Raw genomic sequence first — 19,863 nt, forward strand, 5'->3', positions numbered from 1 at the left:
TGGAGTGGTGAGTGACAGCAACCGTGACCAATCACGTACGTCGACACGCCCACAACTGGGGCCGTGTCCAATAGAAAGCCTTAGAAATCTCTAAATACTTTCCTCAGGCTAGGTGGGCTTTAAAGAGCCCATGACAACAAAACTAACTTCCACGCAAAACTGTGATGTTATCATTGATAGCCTGAGCTAATATTTTGCATTTTGAATTGAAAAGACGGACTGTGGGCTACATTTATTCAGGCTACCCTCGTTGTTTGTAGAGGTTATTTCCTTAGCCGATATTATTTGTTTTTGTGTGGCATACTAATCTTCAATACATGTCAGATAAGTCCTTTTTTTTCCAACATACAAAAACATTGATAAAGATGACTGGTAAACAAGATATCACACTGACTCTGACCTCTTATGGAGTGCGCACATGCAAAAGTCTAAAGTCACAATCACATACAAACAAAACATACAAAAGTATTTATACCTAATGTTAAAGTGAGTCAAAAATGAGAGTAGGCTAACAAAAGGTCTGTGCAGGATACAGTAACATAACATGAACCATAATTCCCTTCTGAGAACAACAAATCAGTAAATTACAGACACAAAGCATGAATGCAGTAATAGTAAATAATTTTATGATGGTTTAATTTGCTTACATTATCCTTCCTGTTTTGTTGTTGGGTCTATACAGTAAAGCAAAGAAAGGGATCATGGTGGAGGCTATATTTACACTGCTACTACTGCTGCTGCTGCTCCATGAAAGATACAAGTAAAGGAAAAGATGTCTCAAACACACTGCTCAAACACAAGCTTAACCAAAGTCTGGCAGGTGTTAATTTTAAACATGGAAAGTAATCCTGGTGTGATGTTGTGATTTCAGGCTCCAGAGCACCATCTGTTGGTTTTAAATTTCAAGTGGCTGGGTCCAAGCTGGGTCAAAAAAAAAAAAAAAGTACAAATATGTTGGAGACAAATGAAATGGGAATGTATGAGTGATGGATAGCAGGTGGGGTTGAGTCCATGTATTTTGCAGCTGGTTTTTATGTGTGAAAATATGAAGTGTTGCACAATACTGTGATGTTATGAAAATGTCGTCATGTTTTGTAGTGTTTTTGTTCTCAAACCAGAACTGACTCATTACAGAAAATTACTACATTAATTAATTCCATAATAATAGGTAGCTTATCTTATTACACTATTAAAGTACATCATGGAAATTTAGCAAGATGTTATTAAAAGTTGTGGAGGAGTTTTACTTCCAGTGGAAAAACTGATGTAATTTAGTTTTCCCTCACTCGTATTCTCCCATAAATCAGCTTATCTTTAAACATAAAAAAACAAATATGAATTTGTTACTGAGTGCAACTGAAATCTGCATGCTTAAGAAATGCATACTGAACAGAAAGAGTAGTAACCATGAAGGTATCTGTGCAGATAATCAGATCAAGAATGTCCTGTCGTCATGGGCAGGTTCTTTGAAGTCGACATGAAAGTGAAAAACTACAGATTCCAAGCTGATGATCCAGACTGAGATTCTCTTGGGAGATGCACCAAAAACTTGAAATTATGCGTTAAAATATGTGCTCAAAACACTCAACCTCTTTCATCCTGTCAATGAAAAGCCACTTATTTACCCAACTTGTAAGAAGTGCAAGGTTTTATTTCATTTGAGGTGGCGGTGTGCTCAAACAGTAATGTCAAGGTAATATACACAGTTTACCACAGCCAAGCTTAACCAAGGGTGAAACATAAAATAAAAATAATAATCTTAATTATTCATTTAACAGTCCAATAAAGCACATTCCAGTGATAATATATTGACTCAGAAATACAGATCTCACATATTTTCTTTAACCAGTTTAGTGCTTTAACATGATGTTTGTGTAACCAGGAGACAACAAAATAAGAATTAACTGAGTAACAAAAATATAATATCACATAACACAATAATGAAACATGAGTGAAATGCAAGGGGGATTAATTCACTATCTTTTATCAGAATTACATGTTGATGACAGGTTATGTCCATTTCATGTACTCAGTCACTACACTATGAATCATTGGAAGCACTATTCATAAAGGGGTCGCACTATTGATCGACAAAGGCTTCAGGTTAACCAGCTTTAAAACATTTTAGACACAAATGTGACTGACTTTAAACACTCTCAAAACCTGTGTTCTAACATCAGTAAATCTCTAGTTTTTAGAAGGCAAGTGGAGAAGCAAAGACAAACCAATGAAAATGTTGTTTCAGTTACAGTTTGTTTGTGCTGCAAATGTTTTGGGGGCCTAACCTTAACCATATCTCATCCATCATCTTTGCAGATATTTCAGGAATAATTAAAACATTATTTGTCATCAGAAACTTTGTCATTAAACTTAATCCAAGGTTCAGCACAAATCTTCTCTTAGCAACATGGTGTGTGAGCATTTTAGTGATCTGGCGCCCTCATCAGTCCAGTGAAAATACACTAACAGTGCATTTTTAGTTAGGCAACAAAGATAACTTGGTTAGCTATGACAAGGAAAGACTTCAGCTGTCAGTCTCAAACAGGATGCAAAGCATCAAAGACAAACACTTTACTTTTTGCCCTTACTCATCGCCAAGCTACAAAAACACCACACTGTGTGCTCCATTTATGATGAATGGGCATAAATTACATTCAGCTGAATCGTCCAATATGAACATAATTCCTGGGAAGACTAGGTCTGACATAGGAAAGTAAAATACTGGCTCTTACCGAAGCCAAGACTATAACTAAGTTGAGTTCACGTGTTCATATCTGCTTTGAGGTATTATAGCTTTAACTGTTATTCATTTCAGTAGCCTAGAGAGACTAACTGTGGCCCTGTAAAGTTGTGATTTGTGCTGTTCAGTTTTCTAACATTTGTGCCAAATGCAAAGAAATAAACATAAAGGTTAATCAGAAGTTGACATGTACTGCATATTAACATTGAATTAAAATAGGTTGCATTTAGAAGAGATTTGCCTTCTTCTTCATGTCGTTACGTTTCCAGAGTGGAAGTTTGTCAAATTCTTGGATATCCATGCTAAAGACCTCAAAGAATGAATCTGGGGAAAGGTGGCGCTACAACGGAAACAAACAAGAATAAAAGTTATTCTGGAAAAGCTGCAATGTAGCTCAATGGCAGATTAATTTCTTTCAAACTTCACTGAATTATGAGAAAAGAAGTAAACAGCTACAGTATGCATGCATTTCTAAAATAGAACCTACTACTTGCTTACAAAGGAAATTTCTGTTGCATTGTATGAATGCGTTTCTCACACTTTACTGTACCTCAAGTCTTGTTCTGTCAACATCCTTTGGAAGCTTCCCTCGCCCTCTGTTACTAACTGCAAGCACCTCATATGGGTAGACCTTGACAAAACAAAGACTGGCTGAGAATGCTTCACAAACTGATTATCACATTATGTTACACCAAAACACAGTCTTTTGTACATTTATGCTGTGAACTGTTGAGATGAAGATGGAGTTGAGCATTGTGTATCATGCAAATGTGCATCTGTTTCAAGTCACTGCCCAGTTAGCATGGATATTTGAAGTCTGTAATACCAGTGCTTCAGCCTTCAGAGAAGAAAACACTGTCAAGGTCCTGCATGTATCAGCCTTTGTCAAAAGACTCAGTGTTTTTTCACATATTCTGCCATAAAGGAAGGATAATAATGAAGCTGTCCTTGAAACCTGAGCATACTCAGCACTATCCTACAGCTATTAAACTAGCAAGCCAGTGTTTGAAATCTTTCCCAAGCTCCTCCAGACTGTATTGAGTATTATTTGTATTCATTATAGTTGTTCTTATATGCAGTCTTTAAAGGTGTACAGAGCATAAGTGAAAACTCTTCTCTTCTACACAGTTTGGCAGAGAATTAAAGCGTGGCAAAAACATGAAGATACAAATAATACTTGCTTTTGGTTCCAACAAATTAGGCATAGACATTCCTCTCTCCATTCGTGCTAATGGATGCTGACCATCATGGATGAGCTATAGAATGAAACAAACACATGCAACAGGAAAAATGTCATGGCAGGATTAATCAGATTATTGTTAGTAAAGCATATTTATAAGATGTGTGATTAAAAAGTCAGTAATACGATAGGCGTCACTCATTCAGCGTGAATTGAAACTGAGGTAACTATGCATTTCTGTAAACATGCAGATGCAGACAGTGAGATGAGGTCAGTCGTTTGGAAATGCAGTAAACTGAAACTAAACAGGGAAAGGAAGCAAAACCAGTGATTCAACATCACATAAAACTCCATTCAGTTCTTTTCACTTACCTTATAATCTGCAAGGCGAGGTAGAAGGAAAGGCAAAAGCAACACACAATTAAATTTTATCCACTGATTTAATATTGTAGTGACTGACAACATTTATAGTAAATAACAGAGACGTAGACATACTTACCTCTGAATCTGTCACCGTTCAAGTGGGAGAAATCAGCTGACTGTGGCTTAATGAGAAACAAACACATTAAAACATTTTTTAATTTTTTTTTTTCTCATTTTTAAAAATGGAATTACCTTAATACCTTAACTCTAAACATAACAACTAGATATTAGTTCAGAGTCAAAAATCTCATATATACAATCTGGTTAGCTGGCTGGACACCATGTTTTTGATATAGTAAAAGTTAAAAACAAAAGGAAACATCACATATACATACAGTGATGCTAAAGAGAGGGTTATGTAGGTAATGCTGCTCTTACCGGATGGAGGCCATTGCGACCGTATCGAGGCAAAGAGTATGTTTGGGATGTGGAGGAATTTGGATCTGTGTTAAAGTGAAACAGCAGTTAGATTAGTTTACTACAAGACAACTCACAATCAGTCTTGGCATTTTGCCAAAATTAGATCAGACTTACTGAGTAAACACACTGAGTAACGACTTTGCCAGGTTCTTTTCTTAACCTTTGGCTAATTGCTCTGTAACACTGACTTCTCAGTACTGCTCTATTTTTATATTTACATTTTCCATTTAACATTTTTTTACATTTCATTTTTACTTAACAGTCCATTGTTTAGGTTAGATTAGGTTACTGGTAAAGCCAAATTATTAACTTAAATGTATTGTATGTTGGCTTGTAGTAGTTTGACAACAGAACAGATATGGACACTGGAGGGGTCAAATCCTGCTCAGGGATCCAAATGGTCTTTGCCTGCTCTGGTCTAACAGTTCTGACAGACTTTAAATCAGTGTCACATGCAGCATCTGAGGTACATATATACATACACTATATTGCTTTATTTATCATTCATATGAAGCTTGAGAGTTAAGTGAAAGATGAGACAGTCATATTATACCTTGCTGTTTATAAATTGGAGGCCTCCTGTACATGTGGAAACCCTCATCTGCAGGCAGAAAGTAATTCATGGTTAGCTGATAATTCATTCTACAGTATCACACTACAGAATCAAAATAATGCAGTGTTTCTTTGGCAGCAAGTTGCCATATCTCCTCCTTCTCAGTGTTTTAAACAAATATTAGTAAGGATCAACCCCTGACTTGGGTAAAACCACACCCACTAATTTTTCATTTTTACCTTTACAAACGAACAACTGTAAGTTATTTCTTAAATATATTTTATTTTTACGTATTGTGGAGTCTAAAAATGATCTAATGTTTCATACTGAGTGACTAATAAAGACTCAGAATAAATAAAGTTACATTCCGCTTGCTGCTGTACACAGAAATCAAAGACCTGTTGTGATTGATCTTCATTTCCCACCAAAAACACATCATGCCAGTGATTCTTTTTCAAAGCTTGTCATATCTCATCTACACATATAATAAAACAGGCTTTTAAAAAAAAATCACAGCACTGCTATAAATAGGCATGGCTGTAGAAGAATATGTGATTGAGGTTTGGCACAGGAATGTTTATAATTATATATTTAATCAATCAAACCAGAGAAAAGAGAGGAAATTATGCAAAAATGGGGAAATAAAAATAAAAAGAAGACCAGTGTAAAATGAGCAGGAAGCATCTAGATGTTCTCATCTAACACAAACTGCTGTGCAGTCTCCTCAAGAAGAGTCTTTGTGTGCGACTGACACCTCCTGTGAACTTTGACCACTAGATGGCTCAGTGTTTCTATGAGAAAAGTGAATCACATCTCTGTGCCATCCTTCTCTAAAGTCAAAAAAACTTAAACTAGTTGATGTTCGTTCTTATTTTATAATGGCACTCATAACTGTCATTGTAGTTAACTACATAAAGTAGTGGATTTCCCATTAAATATAAGTGTTTGGTAGGAAACACAAAGATAACAGAAGGTTACTAATAGCAGAGTGGAGGAGAAGGGTTGCAGAAAAGGGTGGCAGAGGTGAGGGGTAGGAGGGGTCTTACCTGTGGTGTGAGGGAGAAAGTGGTGACTAGAGGGGCAAGCGGAGCAGGTGTCATTGTTGCCAGAGAATAAAGAGGGAGAAAGCATCAATCCTGCTTGTTATTCCAGGGAAGAAGTGGAAGGAGGATGAGGAGTTATAGAGACAGAGAAGATAAGGGAAGGTGGCGCAACAGGGAAAAAAGTGAGCAGATAAAGGGAGGATTAATCTTCTTTACAAAGAGTAATAGGAAGATTGAGATAATTTACTTTTGTGTGTTCCTCTCACCTGGTCTGTGGAAGTGTTGCGGTGATTTGGACAGAGTTGGAGTGTAGCTGTGGCGATTGTACCCTGCATGAAAAGATCCGTGGCTTGTGGATTTTGGTATGCACTTCCTCATTTCAAAGCTCTCCTTGAAAATAGAAAGACACAAGAAAAGTGTGTAAAATATGCAACAAATCAAAACTCATTTATATGGAGTCATATGGGTCTGGTACATACTATACTGTATGTGACCTTGTCTGTGTAAAGGTGATAAAAATATGTACCTCCGTGCTTTCAGATACATTCCCTGTTGACTAAATTAGAAAGACAGAAGAAGAAAAATCAACATATTAACCAAATCACACATCAACATACATAAGTATATATGTTCAAGTAAAAACCCTGTGTCTTAGACATTGAAGAGAAGCAATCCTGACCTCATCCTAACCCATATGTGTCTTTTTTTTTCTTTTCTTTAGATTATCATACTCTTAACTTATGCTAAATGTGAAAACTCACCAAGCTTGGAGATATGAGGTTTTGACATGAAGACATATAAAGGTGGGAAACAAATGGATCTGAATGTAAAGCTGCTTTCGCCTGGCAGTAATCATTAATGCAGGCTCACTGACACAATAAGAACATTGTACATTGCTATGTATAACAGCATTAGTAAATGTAAAATGTAAAAATGTAAATGTAAAAGTAGAGTGCAAGTAACTGTATATCTGCTATGATTTTGACTTTAAACATTTAACTTGTTATTGGAGAAAGTGAAACTAGACGCACTTTTGCTCCAAAACACTTTTAAAGACACATCTGTCCTGTTTTCACAATAAATGTTATTGCACTTTGGGCCAAATACAATTAAATACGAGAACAACTAAAAAAAAGACTCCCCTTGGTTTGACTCATAAATCAAACCAAGAAAAAAATAAAAGCACCAAAACAATGATCCACAAACATGTCACTGGAAATTACTTGGAGCATTGGGTGAAGTTACCTCTGCAGGGTTTTGCCTGTCCTGTCTGTTGCCTCTGTTGTCCAAAGCAGAGGGGCTGTCGCTCACAGACTTATAGGATATCATATCAGGATGCTCTATATCATATATAGCCTTGACTCTGGGAATTGCTGCTAAGTCGCGGTAATCGATGATCTCATTATCTACTTTTGCCTGGGGAGGAGAGCGTGAGGATGGTGGGGTGGGAGGAGGACACAGAGGATGGGAAATAGAAGGGGCAGATGGGTTCAAGTCAGGTCAGGTAGAAGGTCAGAGGTTACTCATTATGTCAGTTCAGGGAGGGATGAAACTTTAATCCCACAGCACCATGTTGGTCTGAATATGGCACGCGAAGCAAAAAGACTGTATCTCCTATTTCTGTTTTACTATAAAAATATTTTTTCAGGCTTTCAAATATAAAAAAGTGTAAATTCTGATGGGGTTAAAGTTTCCTCCAAACAATAAATCAACAGGGTATGGATCACAGGAGGCTGGGTAGAGGGAACAAAGGATATTTACAGCAACAGCTTGTTTTTCTAATCAAATTCAATCTGAATTGCCAATGCATTCAAATTGATAAAGCAAATAAAACTAAATTCCTCTTCAATATGTGGTTGATTTTCTTGTATATTACAGAATTAATTGAGAACATTTAAACAGCATTCACTCATCATCATTCAACCACAATTGAAACCACATTCTCCTCTCACAAGTGAGATGAAACTAGTTCCGATCAGTCAAGGTAAAGTTGAAAAAAATATGTTTACAATTTTTTTCCCCCCACATTGGCCCTTTTTTCCCTAGATGTGTTCAAAGTATAGTCAAAAAGAAATATCTTGCAAGAGAGACACTTTGTCCATGCGACTCCCCTGTATAAATAAAGGGATAAATGAAACGTAAATCAGGCCACGGTGGATTTGTGCACCACGGAAGATGCTAAACAGATGTTGTTACTGGAACTTACACAGATAGTTCGACCAGGACTTCCTGGAGTGCATGAACCCGGCCTGGAAGAGGAGCTTTCAGATGAAGATCTAGTGGGCTAAGGACCAAAAAACCAAAACAGCCATGTCAGTTTGATTCATAAAATGTAGCTTGTAATGACATCTTTTTTAAATGCACACACAACTTGGTGCTTGCATTATATTTTGACCAGATTCCTTTTACACATGTAGTGTATAATAAAGACCTGGTACAATAGAGCATATGTGCATTATACTGATAATTTGGTGTTTCTGCCTTTTAGCATAATGATATCTGTCAGACAGACAGCTATAACAGTACTTGAAAGTGAAAGAGCACACTGGTGTATATTAAATTGTGCAGGTTCTATAAGATTGCAAGGCCAAACATGAACACAGCCACGCATGCAGTAAAGTCAGCAAAGAAACTTCATAGTCCTTTTAAAATGTAATAAATGTTGTGTACAGTGTACCGGTCCTCTGTAAATGAAAGGCTCTTTTTAGCTATGTTGCGTGTGAGATAAGCATGTGTGGTTAATCTCAAACTCTGAGATGACAGCCTGCTCACTCCAGAAAACCATCAGCACAAACAGCAGACTAGCGTCTAATATTAACCTTCAGTTCACGTGGAGGGAAAAAGAAATCAAGACAGGGTGTTTTTGGTTTGCTGACCTGAGAAGGAAGAGAATGTGTAAAGACACAACACTGTGCAGCTAAAAGTCTTTATCATGTAGCACAGATATCAGATCCTCTTTGTAACAGCAGAAACAACAGCTGCACATTAACAACTTATTTCAAGAAAGTTGTGGGAATGATATCATGTCATTCTGCCTCTAATATATTTACCTGCAGCTCACACAGCTGAAAACTGAGTGGTAAGTTAGGAGAACTTACCCTGTAAATGTCCTCAGTTCTGCTGTTGTCTCTGCAGTCTGGGTGCCAGACTGTAGATCCTGTAAACAATTAGCACTTAGTTACTGTGGCCATTATAGCAAAAAAAAAAAAAAAAAAAAAAAAGGATAAATAAAATACTTTTTTTTTAAATAAAGAAAGAAAATTACACCAAACATTTGTTGTCCTTAAAGTGCAATAAAGTTTTTGCTGTCACTACATAGCCAATGTTAGCATTAACAGCTGTTTACTTCAACCATTGTTGTGTTTACAAGAGGTTAGCAGAGTTCTCTGGGCAGTGTTACTTCTTCATCCTTTCATGTTGGACTAAAGGCAGACTGGATGCTACAGTATATAGCTGGTTAGCATGCTAACTTCAGTAGAAGAAAAGAAGTGATAGAACTGGAGACAGCTCTTAGTGAGTAAAGGAATGAAGTTTGATGCTGAGCAACAATTCTTCTAGTCTGGTAGGTAAAAAGCACTTAATGCTAACATTGCCTATGTAGTCAAAACTTACATATAGCACCTTTAACAAACAACATTTATCCAAGACCAAATCCATATTCTTAACATGAGTTAGTACTTGTATAGTCACAGAATGATTATAATCTAAAACTGACCGTGCAGATACATTTCTTGTCCTTCTGTGAACATTTTGTCACATCGGCTGCATCTTGCACAGCCTGGATGATAATGTTTGTCCCCTGCCTAGAGCAGATAATGAGAAAGGTTCTCAGAATGTTAAAATTTGTGCTGGGTTTTGAGGTGTTGTTTAAAACATTTATACAGGATGCTGTAGAGAAATTCCAACAGCAATAGATAAAAAATCCAAAGAAAAACAGAAGCAAGAGCAAACCTGTCTTACCTCAAGGACTTTTCCTGTTATAAACTTGTGGCATGCTTCACACTGTACCCCAAACTGAATCTGGTAGTCTCTCTCACAGTAGGGAATACCATCTCTGAAAGATAAAACATTTAATATAAGAGAACCACACTTTGTTATTTATCTATTAGTTATGCATAGTCTGTAGTTCATGAATAAGAGAAGGTATGAATGACAGAATCGTATTTACTTGCTGATGTATTCTCCACTCAGCACTTTCCTGCAGGCTTTGCACTTGAAACAGCCAAGGTGCCACCGTCCACCCAAGGCCAAAAGAGCCTGGCCATTCTTAATGTCTCTACCACAGCCTGTGCAGTCTGAAAACACACACATACATGTTCATTAAGAGTAAACACTGCACAGTCGAAGAGGCCCTTCACTTTTTTAAATTTATTTTACTGTAAATGTGTTAGTTACAGTTGTTGATAGTGTATATTAGATCCAATACCTAATTTCTTCTGAATTATTCCGGGTTTATATATGTATGAAACAAACATTAAAAGTAAAGGTCCATTTGATATCACTGAACTAGAGCTCTTTGCTCAAGCTTTTTGTGTCTGTAGATTTTTTTTCTGTACAGTCCTGCGGAGAGACCCTCTTAATCCGGAGGCTTTGTGAGTCTGGATCCTCTATTGATCCCTCCCATGTCTATGGCTGTTATGCAGATAAGGTCAAGTTGAGGTAAAAGGCTGAGATCTGAGTCATGGCCTGGCAGGATCCCAGGAGAATGACCAGACTTGTAAGGTGCTGTCAACCCAGCGCTGTGGAAAACATATCCAGTCTACCTGGAGGAGGTCAGACTGGGATTAGGGACGATGCTTAGCCTGCATTCCTTGACAGTGTGCAGATGTGAAAAGGAATTTCCAGCCATCACAAGTAATCTCCCGGATGAAAGCTGAATATGATGGTTGTCAGGTCCTGCAGAGTCATGATGATCTTCATTGTTCACGTCTGCAAATCTCTCATGGATCACCTCAAATGACTTGTTATCCAGTGTTTAAAACACACTGGAGCTTCACCTCAAAACACAAGGAAGGAAATACACACATTGGAATATAATCAAACATGTCACTTGCAGATCTCTCTGTGATGAAGGAGGTTGGCTTGAGGCACAGACCTCATATGACTCTTCACCACAGGATGAACTAAATAGACAGATGGCATAGGATCCACATCTGGCCAGTGATCAGTGCATAATCCACTGTCTGATTAGGTCTGCAAGGGATCAAACCCTTTGATCTATTTTAAAGCATCATTAATAAATATCTTTCATGAGAACACCTGCTCTCATACTCAGAGGGTAAATTGTGTAAGAATGTACTCACTGCTGGTATAATTAATGTCTGTAGGAGTAGGAGACACAGGTTGCATGCAGCGCTGACAGATACAGTCTTTCCCACTGAAGGTGACACAGTCGCCAGCAGGGAAGGGCCTCCTGAGAGACAGTGACAGATATACCCCATAATTTTTTGGAAAAATAAAACAAAAACTCCCCAAAAATACTTCATAGTTTTCTTTTCACTTACTTGCAAATAGTGCAAACAAAGCATGCCGGGTGATAGGTCTTCCCCAGGACTGTGACCACCTCTCCCTCCACAAATTCCCCACAATTGCTGCAGAGTGTGCCGTGAAGCCTCTGGAAGTCCAGCGGACAGAGGTAGTCACTGTTCCTCACGAAGAAGCCGCTTTGAGCCAAGTCACAGCCACACACTGCACACAGACACACATTCATACAGAGGGAAAGAGATTAATATCGAAAACTGTAACTGAAAAGGAAAATGAAGACTATGATATATTCATTTGCGTTTACTTTGTTATGATTTCTCCCTAAACTCATTCCACTCATTCCTCACTTCTTACCAAATTATTTAATGCATCATTCAATTAATTTCTGACTCATTAGGACTCATTCCCTATTCATAACCTCAGTTTTATTTTGAAATCCACTAACCATTTGACCTTATCAAGCCTAGAAAATCACTTTCAAAGCATCCTTCATGAGCCTTTGTTAAAAGCTTTTGGACAAGATGTGTATGTTCTGACTACTTTGTATAAATTCTATATATATATTATTTTGGGTCAATAACTATGAATTTACTATTTAAACAGTTGCCTTTTATTTAACATTTGTCACAAAGATAAGTTAACAACAGCTATGTAATCCATCAAAGGGATAAGATAAATGCTATTTAGACTGTCTGACCTTGTGATTGTGCCAGGCTTGCTGGAGTGTGTGTGTGTGTGTGTGTGTGTGCTGATCATCCCAGTGACAAGTTACTGACATGAAGGCATCTTTCTCACAGCTTGTTTTGAGTCATTTGATACGACCAAACCCATTTCTGACACTGTTCCCCAGAACCTGCCACAACAGGATGCACTGAGATGCCAAGGACAGATTTATGCTGCTCTATTTCTGTCCTGCTGTCAGTCACTCACAATGGACATATTTTCATTGACTTAAATGATAATAAATGTGCAAAACGACTACTTTATCTTCTTAACAAATGAAGCAAATTCAGAGACCCCAGGTCCTCCCACTGTTAAAACACTGAATGCTTCTCTGCTCTGAAAGTCTCTTTGTTTTCTCAGTGCTGTAAACACTGTCACAATGCGATGAAAGGGCAAAAACACGAGAAGCCTGTCAGTGTCGATTAGCAGGGGACAATAGTCTGTTGAGGAAATATGTTTTCCACCGAGCAGAGTAACTCCGGTGAATGACTGTCTGACAACCCAGGAGGCTCTCACAACAACCCATTGTAGATGTAGAATGTTGTGTAATAAATTGAATTTGATGGCAAACTAATAAATGAGGAGCTGTTCAAGTTAAAACTAACCTGCTGAAAATAAACAGTTTTAATGCAGCCCTAAAGGTCAAATGTTACTTGCGTTAATACTTGAGCGTAAAATTGTTAATACATGTTTTGATTTAATTGAGTTTAAGTTCCTTATTTAAAATCAAACCCCATAATAAAGTAATTACCTAGGGGCACAAGTCAGTTGTGGTCAGTTGAATCATAACATGCTCAAGACAGACACCAGTTTATTTACTCTGCACATGAGGAATTCAGTTCAGTGGTTTGCTCTCGATGTAGACGCAGAGGGAGTCCATCACTGAGCTTGCCTGATAATGTTTAAGTCTGCTCAGACATATTCAAAGTACTCACCCTTGCAGCTAAAACACTTTACGTGGAAGTGATTGCTCTGGACCCGCAGCACCTCTCCTTTGCATTGCTCCCCACATCTGAAGCACTGGATGACCCGCTTCCCAGATGGAGAACACGGGTGGCAGCCATCCTGAGCATGCACCACTACAAGAAAGAATAAGTGAAGTAAAGTCAGTGAAGACGAATGCATTATTAATCATAATCACAAATGTTGATCGCCTCAGGGAAAGTCAGGGGATCATCAAAGTTTCAGCATCTGGGGACCTTGATTTTCAGCACAAAATTTCATGGCAATCCATCCAATATTACATCCTTTTTCTGGATGAGCAGTTCATTACAATACAACAGTCCCTTAGAACTGTCCTTTCAGTGCTTACATAACTGAACATAATGTACAGGCATGCTTTTGGCACAGAAACACGCACACATATACAAAAACAAGCATGTACAGAATCACAGGCTTTAATCCCGCGGATTACAGGGCTCACAAATAAGCCATTATTTCACTGCAGAGAGGTAAAATGTTTAACACCAGCAGCAGGAATATTCTGTGTGTCACACTGCGGTTTTGGAGATGAAAGCTCAACCTCATTCCTTCTCCTTCTATCTTTTTCATGTTTATATGGCAGCAGAAGCAGGTGGATGCCTGGACAATCTAATCACAGCCCACTTGAAAGGTCCTGAATGTGATTAGCAGAGGAGAGAAGGGAAAGAATGTGGCACGTTGAGAGCACTTCATCTCCCAGTGTGTGGACACCCAGCGTACAAATAAATAAGGACACACAGACTTTCTTCTTCTTCTTTTCATATGCAGTTGGAGACAGAACAAACTCAGTCATGAGGCAAACAACAGCTGGAAATATACCTTAAATATTATCATCTGGATGAGTTGTGTCTGAAACTATTTGACCTGAACAGAAAGATCCTCACATTCATAAAAGCTGGAAGAGGAAATGTCTTCTGAGCTGTTCTGGTTACCTAACTCAGCCTCGTGAACACTAAGAAAATTGAGTCAAGCACCACTGGTATGTGGCTCCAAGTCTGCCCCACTAAAGGAGAGATTTTGTTACCATCGGTAACAAGCATGTAGTAACAAACTCGATTAAGAGACCATGCCTCCTAAAGGTTAATACAAAGTGCACTGTAGTTGTCTGTGCAGTTTTAAAGACAGTGTCTGCATTGTGCAGTGCCGTGATGATAATAACCTTCCACTATGAGCCATCTAAGTGCAATGCAAACTGTGTTAGTCATGACTTTTTATGAGACAAAGACCGGTAATCTACAACCAAACAACTACAGCTTTTGAACAGACTGGTGATTCATGCTAAATCCCCAAAAGCAGAGCAATATTACAAGTTTTACTGTAACTTTTCAAGTAAGCAAACAAGCAGTGTTGTTCTGACAGAGAAAGGCTGTGGTTTTAGTCATTATTTGTACCATGCCAGGATGAAGAATTCATTCAAGATAAAGAACCTTTCTGTGGAAGTTCTGAGAGAATGTGGATTTAGCTCGCCATGCTAAAGGCTACACAAAATCAAACAGATCAAATTCACAGTGTGATTGGAGTTCTACACAGCCACAATGTGCACATATGGACTGTCAAGAGAAATAAAGAAAATGCATTATCAGTTTAAGCACTAAGCAACATTTTAGAGCTACAGTCAGACATTTTGTGTTCACATAGAATCTTGTGAACATAAGTATTATCTCTGCCAAAGTTAACAAACTCCTTGTGGGAATGCAACCCTCCCTCTGGCCATGGAACTCCAACAATTACTAAAAACTCAGCCAAACTGACCTTTGTCCTAAAACGCCTCAGATATTTGTTAATGACAGAGCTGTGATGCCAACAATCCATTTGTCACGGGGGAAATCCACGGAGTTACTGCTGCAGTTCAGAGCTGTGTTGTAAATCGACTGATGGAGTTTTAACATACATGTTATCCCATACATCCTATGTATGTTTTTAGTTTTTGTGTTTCCCCTGTGAGAAACTGATGCGTGGAGTCCTCAGATGGAAAGATTTTTATTAAGAGTCCAAAATGTCTTCCAGTCTTTCTTGATCTCCCCCAGAATGTGAAGCTGATATGGTGTCAAGTATTAGCAAATGGTAGATTTAGAAAGACAGCAAATGGAGGGAAACCTGAGACAGGCAGCTAATCACACACTGTCACACTGTCTCCAGCTAGGAAAATCTCTGTGTGTGTGTTTAAGGAGTGAGGGAGTATCTACATTTAGAATCCAGACTTTTTATGACGATTTTTTTTTGTATTGATTCTATTTTTAGTCAAATACAAAGTAATGAAATGTAATGTGCTTGGTGTACAATCGTACTAAAAAAGTTTCAGTAATGTTAGTGTATGTTACTTAGGCTACAGTTGTATTTGGTCATGCTACATATATCACTTGTATTCCCCTTGAATTACTTGCTGTTTACAGGATGATGTCATTGTTATTACTATAATAAGCTTTAAATAAAGTGCTCTCATCTTCACATATTTTTGGTAAAAAGTCATAATTTCACAACAGGAGAATCAGAATGTCATACACCTACATATCAGGAACGCCCAGTTTATCAGGAACACATTAGAATATCAGTGACATTGTTGTGGTCTTTGTCATTCACTAAAATGGTCCTGACCAGCTTTACATTTCCCACTTGTAAAGAGCTTGACTTGCTTTTAGATGTTTTGGAAAAGCATCCAGGCATGTGCACATTCTTTGATTCAGAATTACACACACTAACTCTACAGAAAAAAAAACTAGTGTGATGTAAAATTAGTGCAAAAGCTCATTTAAACTACTTCCATTCAGTGTCAGTGGATAATTTCCTGAGGGCATCAGTGTGAATCAGAACAGCAAATAGCAGGAGGTCTTTCATTTCACCAGTTCAGTGAAATGAATGACTGTGTTTTCACCACAATGTTATGTCACCTATTATCTCTCTTTCTGACTTGGTAAAGAGTCACTGCAGCAGTTTAGTCACAATAAAACATCTGTTACAACAAAATAGAATAATCAAGCCAAAACACTCCTTAATTCAGAGGAATTGCTAAAATCACATGCTGGTCTTATCCAAGTATGATGCTCTGAGATAAGCTGTAACAGCTGTGCTTGCACTTTTCCCCACTTGGCAACCACAGTTTTTTTTATCCTCAAATGTAGCTTCTAAATTTGGGGATGTTTGGTTTGAGAGTCTCAATAGATCAAAAATATAAAAGGAGGAGCATGAAATAATGTAATTTTGTTTTCAGAATTCATATACCAGAGCTATTACACAGCCAAATCTCAGACTCAATATGTAATAACAATGCAAGATTAATAACACTATAACACAATGTATAATGTAAGACCATTATAGCTTAGTTTACAGAAGTGTAGAGCAGTCTAGGCAAAATCATGAACCACATTTGTTTTGTTTAAAACAGTCTAACTTCAGCTCTATGGTGGCATCATGTAGAGGGCAAAAAAGAAAAAGCACAAAGGCAACTGACAAATAGAAACATATAAGGTGCTAAGTAATAAAGTTGGTATAATGCTATGTCACATTTTTCAGAAATGATGATTACTGTGGCCAAAAATATAACCATGGAAGAAGCATTAAGACTTTTTTACTTGACAAAAGTTGGATTCTTAATAAAAAACATACATACATAAATTGATAAGCACAACCAGACAAACTTTCCCTTCTTTCTCATCCTCTGCCAGACACACTCTCTTAAAATCAAACATCTACCTTTCTCTTTCATGACAGTTGGTTCCTGCACCTCAGTTGGAGCTCTCAGAGCAGCGGATCAGAGTGAGGAGAGGAACTAACTGGACTGCTGGTCCAAAGGAAAAGGGGGTGGTCCAAAACACAGAGGGCAGGAGAGACTCTGTGTGTGTGTGTGTGTGTGTGAGAGAGAGAGAGAGAGAGAGAGAGAGGGAGAGAGAGAGAGAGAGAGAGAGAGAGAGAGAGAGTGTGTGTGTTCTCAAAGAAGACAGTGGGAGTTGTATTGGGAGTGCTCCTTTTTGGTATTTACACACTTATGACACATGCTAGGAGGTATGAAGTGACTTTTAATGAGAAATGAATCATAGATATTGTTATTTTTCCTGAATAAATGTGCGATTTTTGAGAGAAATTACACAAAAATATCAGGCTTAATTACAGTAGTTTTACCTTTCTTCAGTGATGATACTTGCTCATACCCTCTCTAGCCTGTTTATTGATGGAGGGATTTAATAGTGGATAAACAGACTTGTACTGTTCCTTTAACTGTTGTATGTTTGTGTAAAGGCTTGTCTGGGCGATCAATCTAATCAATATTCAACAATGTCCCTCTTGAGAATCATGAGGTTTTCGTCATTTATAAAACACTTCTAATGTCAAGTGTCTAATATCTAATGTCAAATCATTCCTGTAACAGTACTGGAGAAACCTTATCTAAAAGATACCACTCACTGAACCACATAAAGAAGAAAACTCTTATTACCTGCAGGGATACCAGCCATCTTTTCACACAGGATGTAGTCATTGGGGTTGAGGAAGGGCAGCTGATCCATCATGGATTGTTTAGGAATAAGGTAGAGAACCTCTGCAATTTCACCGTCTTCAATTATCGACATGCGCCTGACAGAATTCTTCCTCTTGACCCGGTCCAAGACCACCATGTTGTTGCTGTGGCTGGAGCCGCAGATCCTGCCCAGGCTGCTGAGGTTGAGAAGGCTCGACATGCTCATGCTGTCCAGGTTTTCAGCCAAACAGTTCAGGCTGCAGATTGACTTCAAGTGAGGAACCATAAAGCAGACCTTAAGATGTTAAAGCCCTCTGTTGAATGTCAGGTATTAAGTTGCTCTCTAAGACTTTGTGACCAACTGTGTGTGTGTATGTGTGTGTCAGGCAGTTAAAGACTAACTCCTATCACACATCTCTTAAGAGGATTAAGTGAGGTATATTTTTAGGGTTTATCTTCACAGTGAAGGTGAAGCTCTAGGAAGTCTCTATCAGGTAGCCTTCTTCCCTCCAATCCTGTGACTTTGACTTGTCACAAGTATGTCACCACCTGAAATGCATCTTTCTTGTAATCTAGTCACTGGGGCACCCTTTAAAGAAGATTATGAGCTGTACCTCCGTATTCTATCATCCACTTATGTATTAAGTCTGTAGTAAGCCATTTTCTGTCTGATCTTTGGTTAGATCATGACAGAATACAAGCTCCAGATGGACACAAAATATTTTATCTTCAAAAACCTTTCATATCCCTCCGACTACAAACATTGTTACAGTGATTGATGTTTTCATCTCAGTGCTGACTCCAGTCTTTTGACTGCTTAGCCTTACAACAGCGTACTCTCCACATTAACCTGGCACAGAGGCAGGGACAGGAGGTTGCCACTGTGAACCTGGATCTCTAGAGTACTCACTGTGCTAAAGTATTTGTGGACAGCACCATTATTCAATCCAGAGCAAGTCTATCCAAGTTCAATCTAGGCACTCTCTGATTTTATTTGTTAAATTTCAGTGCTAAAAGATATTCAGATGTTTACAGTGTATTGATTCTATATGAAAATGAGATTAAGCTGATTGAAAGCACTGAATCAAAACTGGACCAGGTAACATATTTCTATAAAAATACACCTGTTTTAATAAAACAAAATCACAAACTGGGCTGCAAATCTGTCCTTTTACCTTCTTACACAAATTAAAATATGTATTTAACCACAGGAAGAGACAAATGAAAAATAAGATAAGAGTCGCCAACATTAAATTGTGTGCCTGTCTGGAAATTCTTCAAAAATAATACAGTTTTAGAGGATGAGTAAAATGCTTCTGCATAATAATCTAAATAAAAAGAAGTAGCACTGCTAAAATGACCAAAACAGTAATGGCACAAAAGCAAGGATTATGTCCATGTATAAGCTGTTCCAAGTCACCAATGTGATAACATTTAAATATATTACAGAGGGATAGGCTGAAAGATATAAGAGGTAAATCTGTGTACCTCAAACATGCCATACGGCCATATTTATCTGCAGCTATTTCAGCCACGGCTACATTCTTGTACTTGTTGACAGTACGATGCATGTGATATGAAGAACTGTTACTACAAATACCAACACTGATTTACACAAAGGTTTTAGATATGTGGAATTCCATCCAAGTAAAAGCCACACAGAGACTAAAACACAATGATGGAGTCTTCACAATCCCACGCTGATGGCATAAGCTCCAGTTTATCCACTGCACACAAATGTGTAATGAGCTCCACCTACTGACTGTAACGTGCCTAACATGTTTTGATAACAACACTGAATTCTAAAACTATGCTCTACATTTCATGTACTGTTTTCAAATATATTAAATATGATTTTTGCTATTT

General features: G+C 37.9%; 1 protein-coding gene across 7 annotated transcripts; it reads right to left on the reverse strand.

Moving 5' to 3' along the window:
• Positions 1-1,630: 1,630 nt before the first annotated feature.
• On the reverse strand, positions 1,631-17,347 carry LOC108886797 (actin-binding LIM protein 1). 7 transcript variants are annotated; one of them, XR_007809245.1, is made up of 20 exons: positions 17,238-17,347; positions 13,502-13,645; positions 11,864-12,047; positions 11,663-11,772; positions 10,528-10,654; positions 10,320-10,413; positions 10,075-10,162; positions 9,458-9,516; positions 9,179-9,235; positions 8,566-8,643; positions 7,605-7,775; positions 6,886-6,915; positions 6,626-6,749; positions 6,363-6,455; positions 5,317-5,364; positions 4,722-4,786; positions 4,420-4,465; positions 3,922-3,996; positions 3,291-3,371; positions 1,631-3,080 (listed from the first exon to the last, which is right to left on the reverse strand). XR_007809245.1 is itself a non-coding variant. In XM_018681837.2 (20 exons), exons 1-20 carry the CDS (start codon positions 17,248-17,250, stop codon positions 2,967-2,969), a joined length of 1,749 nt encoding a protein of 582 aa, XP_018537353.1. In that variant the 5' UTR covers positions 17,251-17,347; the 3' UTR covers positions 1,631-2,966. The 7 variants fall into 7 exon arrangements, 6 of the variants coding, with proteins under 6 accessions (XP_018537353.1, XP_050922470.1, XP_050922469.1 ...); XM_018681837.2 differs by lacking the exon at positions 9,179-9,235 and adding an exon at positions 4,293-4,300 and having other exon boundaries at positions 6,363-6,452; XM_051066513.1 differs by lacking the exons at positions 1,631-3,080; positions 3,291-3,371; positions 3,922-3,996 and adding an exon at positions 4,004-4,300.
• Between the last annotated feature and the right edge of the window lie 2,516 nt (positions 17,348-19,863).

The sequence above is a fragment of the Lates calcarifer genome, linkage group LG23 (assembly GCF_001640805.2).
Source record: "Lates calcarifer isolate ASB-BC8 linkage group LG23, TLL_Latcal_v3, whole genome shotgun sequence".
Taxonomy (NCBI): domain Eukaryota; kingdom Metazoa; phylum Chordata; class Actinopteri; family Centropomidae; genus Lates; species Lates calcarifer.

Bases quoted from the DNA above. Each gene is read 5' to 3' on its own strand.
- LOC108886797 (XM_018681837.2), bottom strand. The intron at 7,776-8,565 runs GTAAGTTCCAGT...TCTCCTCCCCAG, and splicing joins GTCCTGGTCGAACTATCTGT to GCAAAAGTAGATAATGAGAT. The intron at 5,365-6,362 runs GTAAGACCCCTC...TTCTGCCTGCAG, and splicing joins CTTTCTCCCTCACACCACAG to ATGAGGGTTTCCACATGTAC.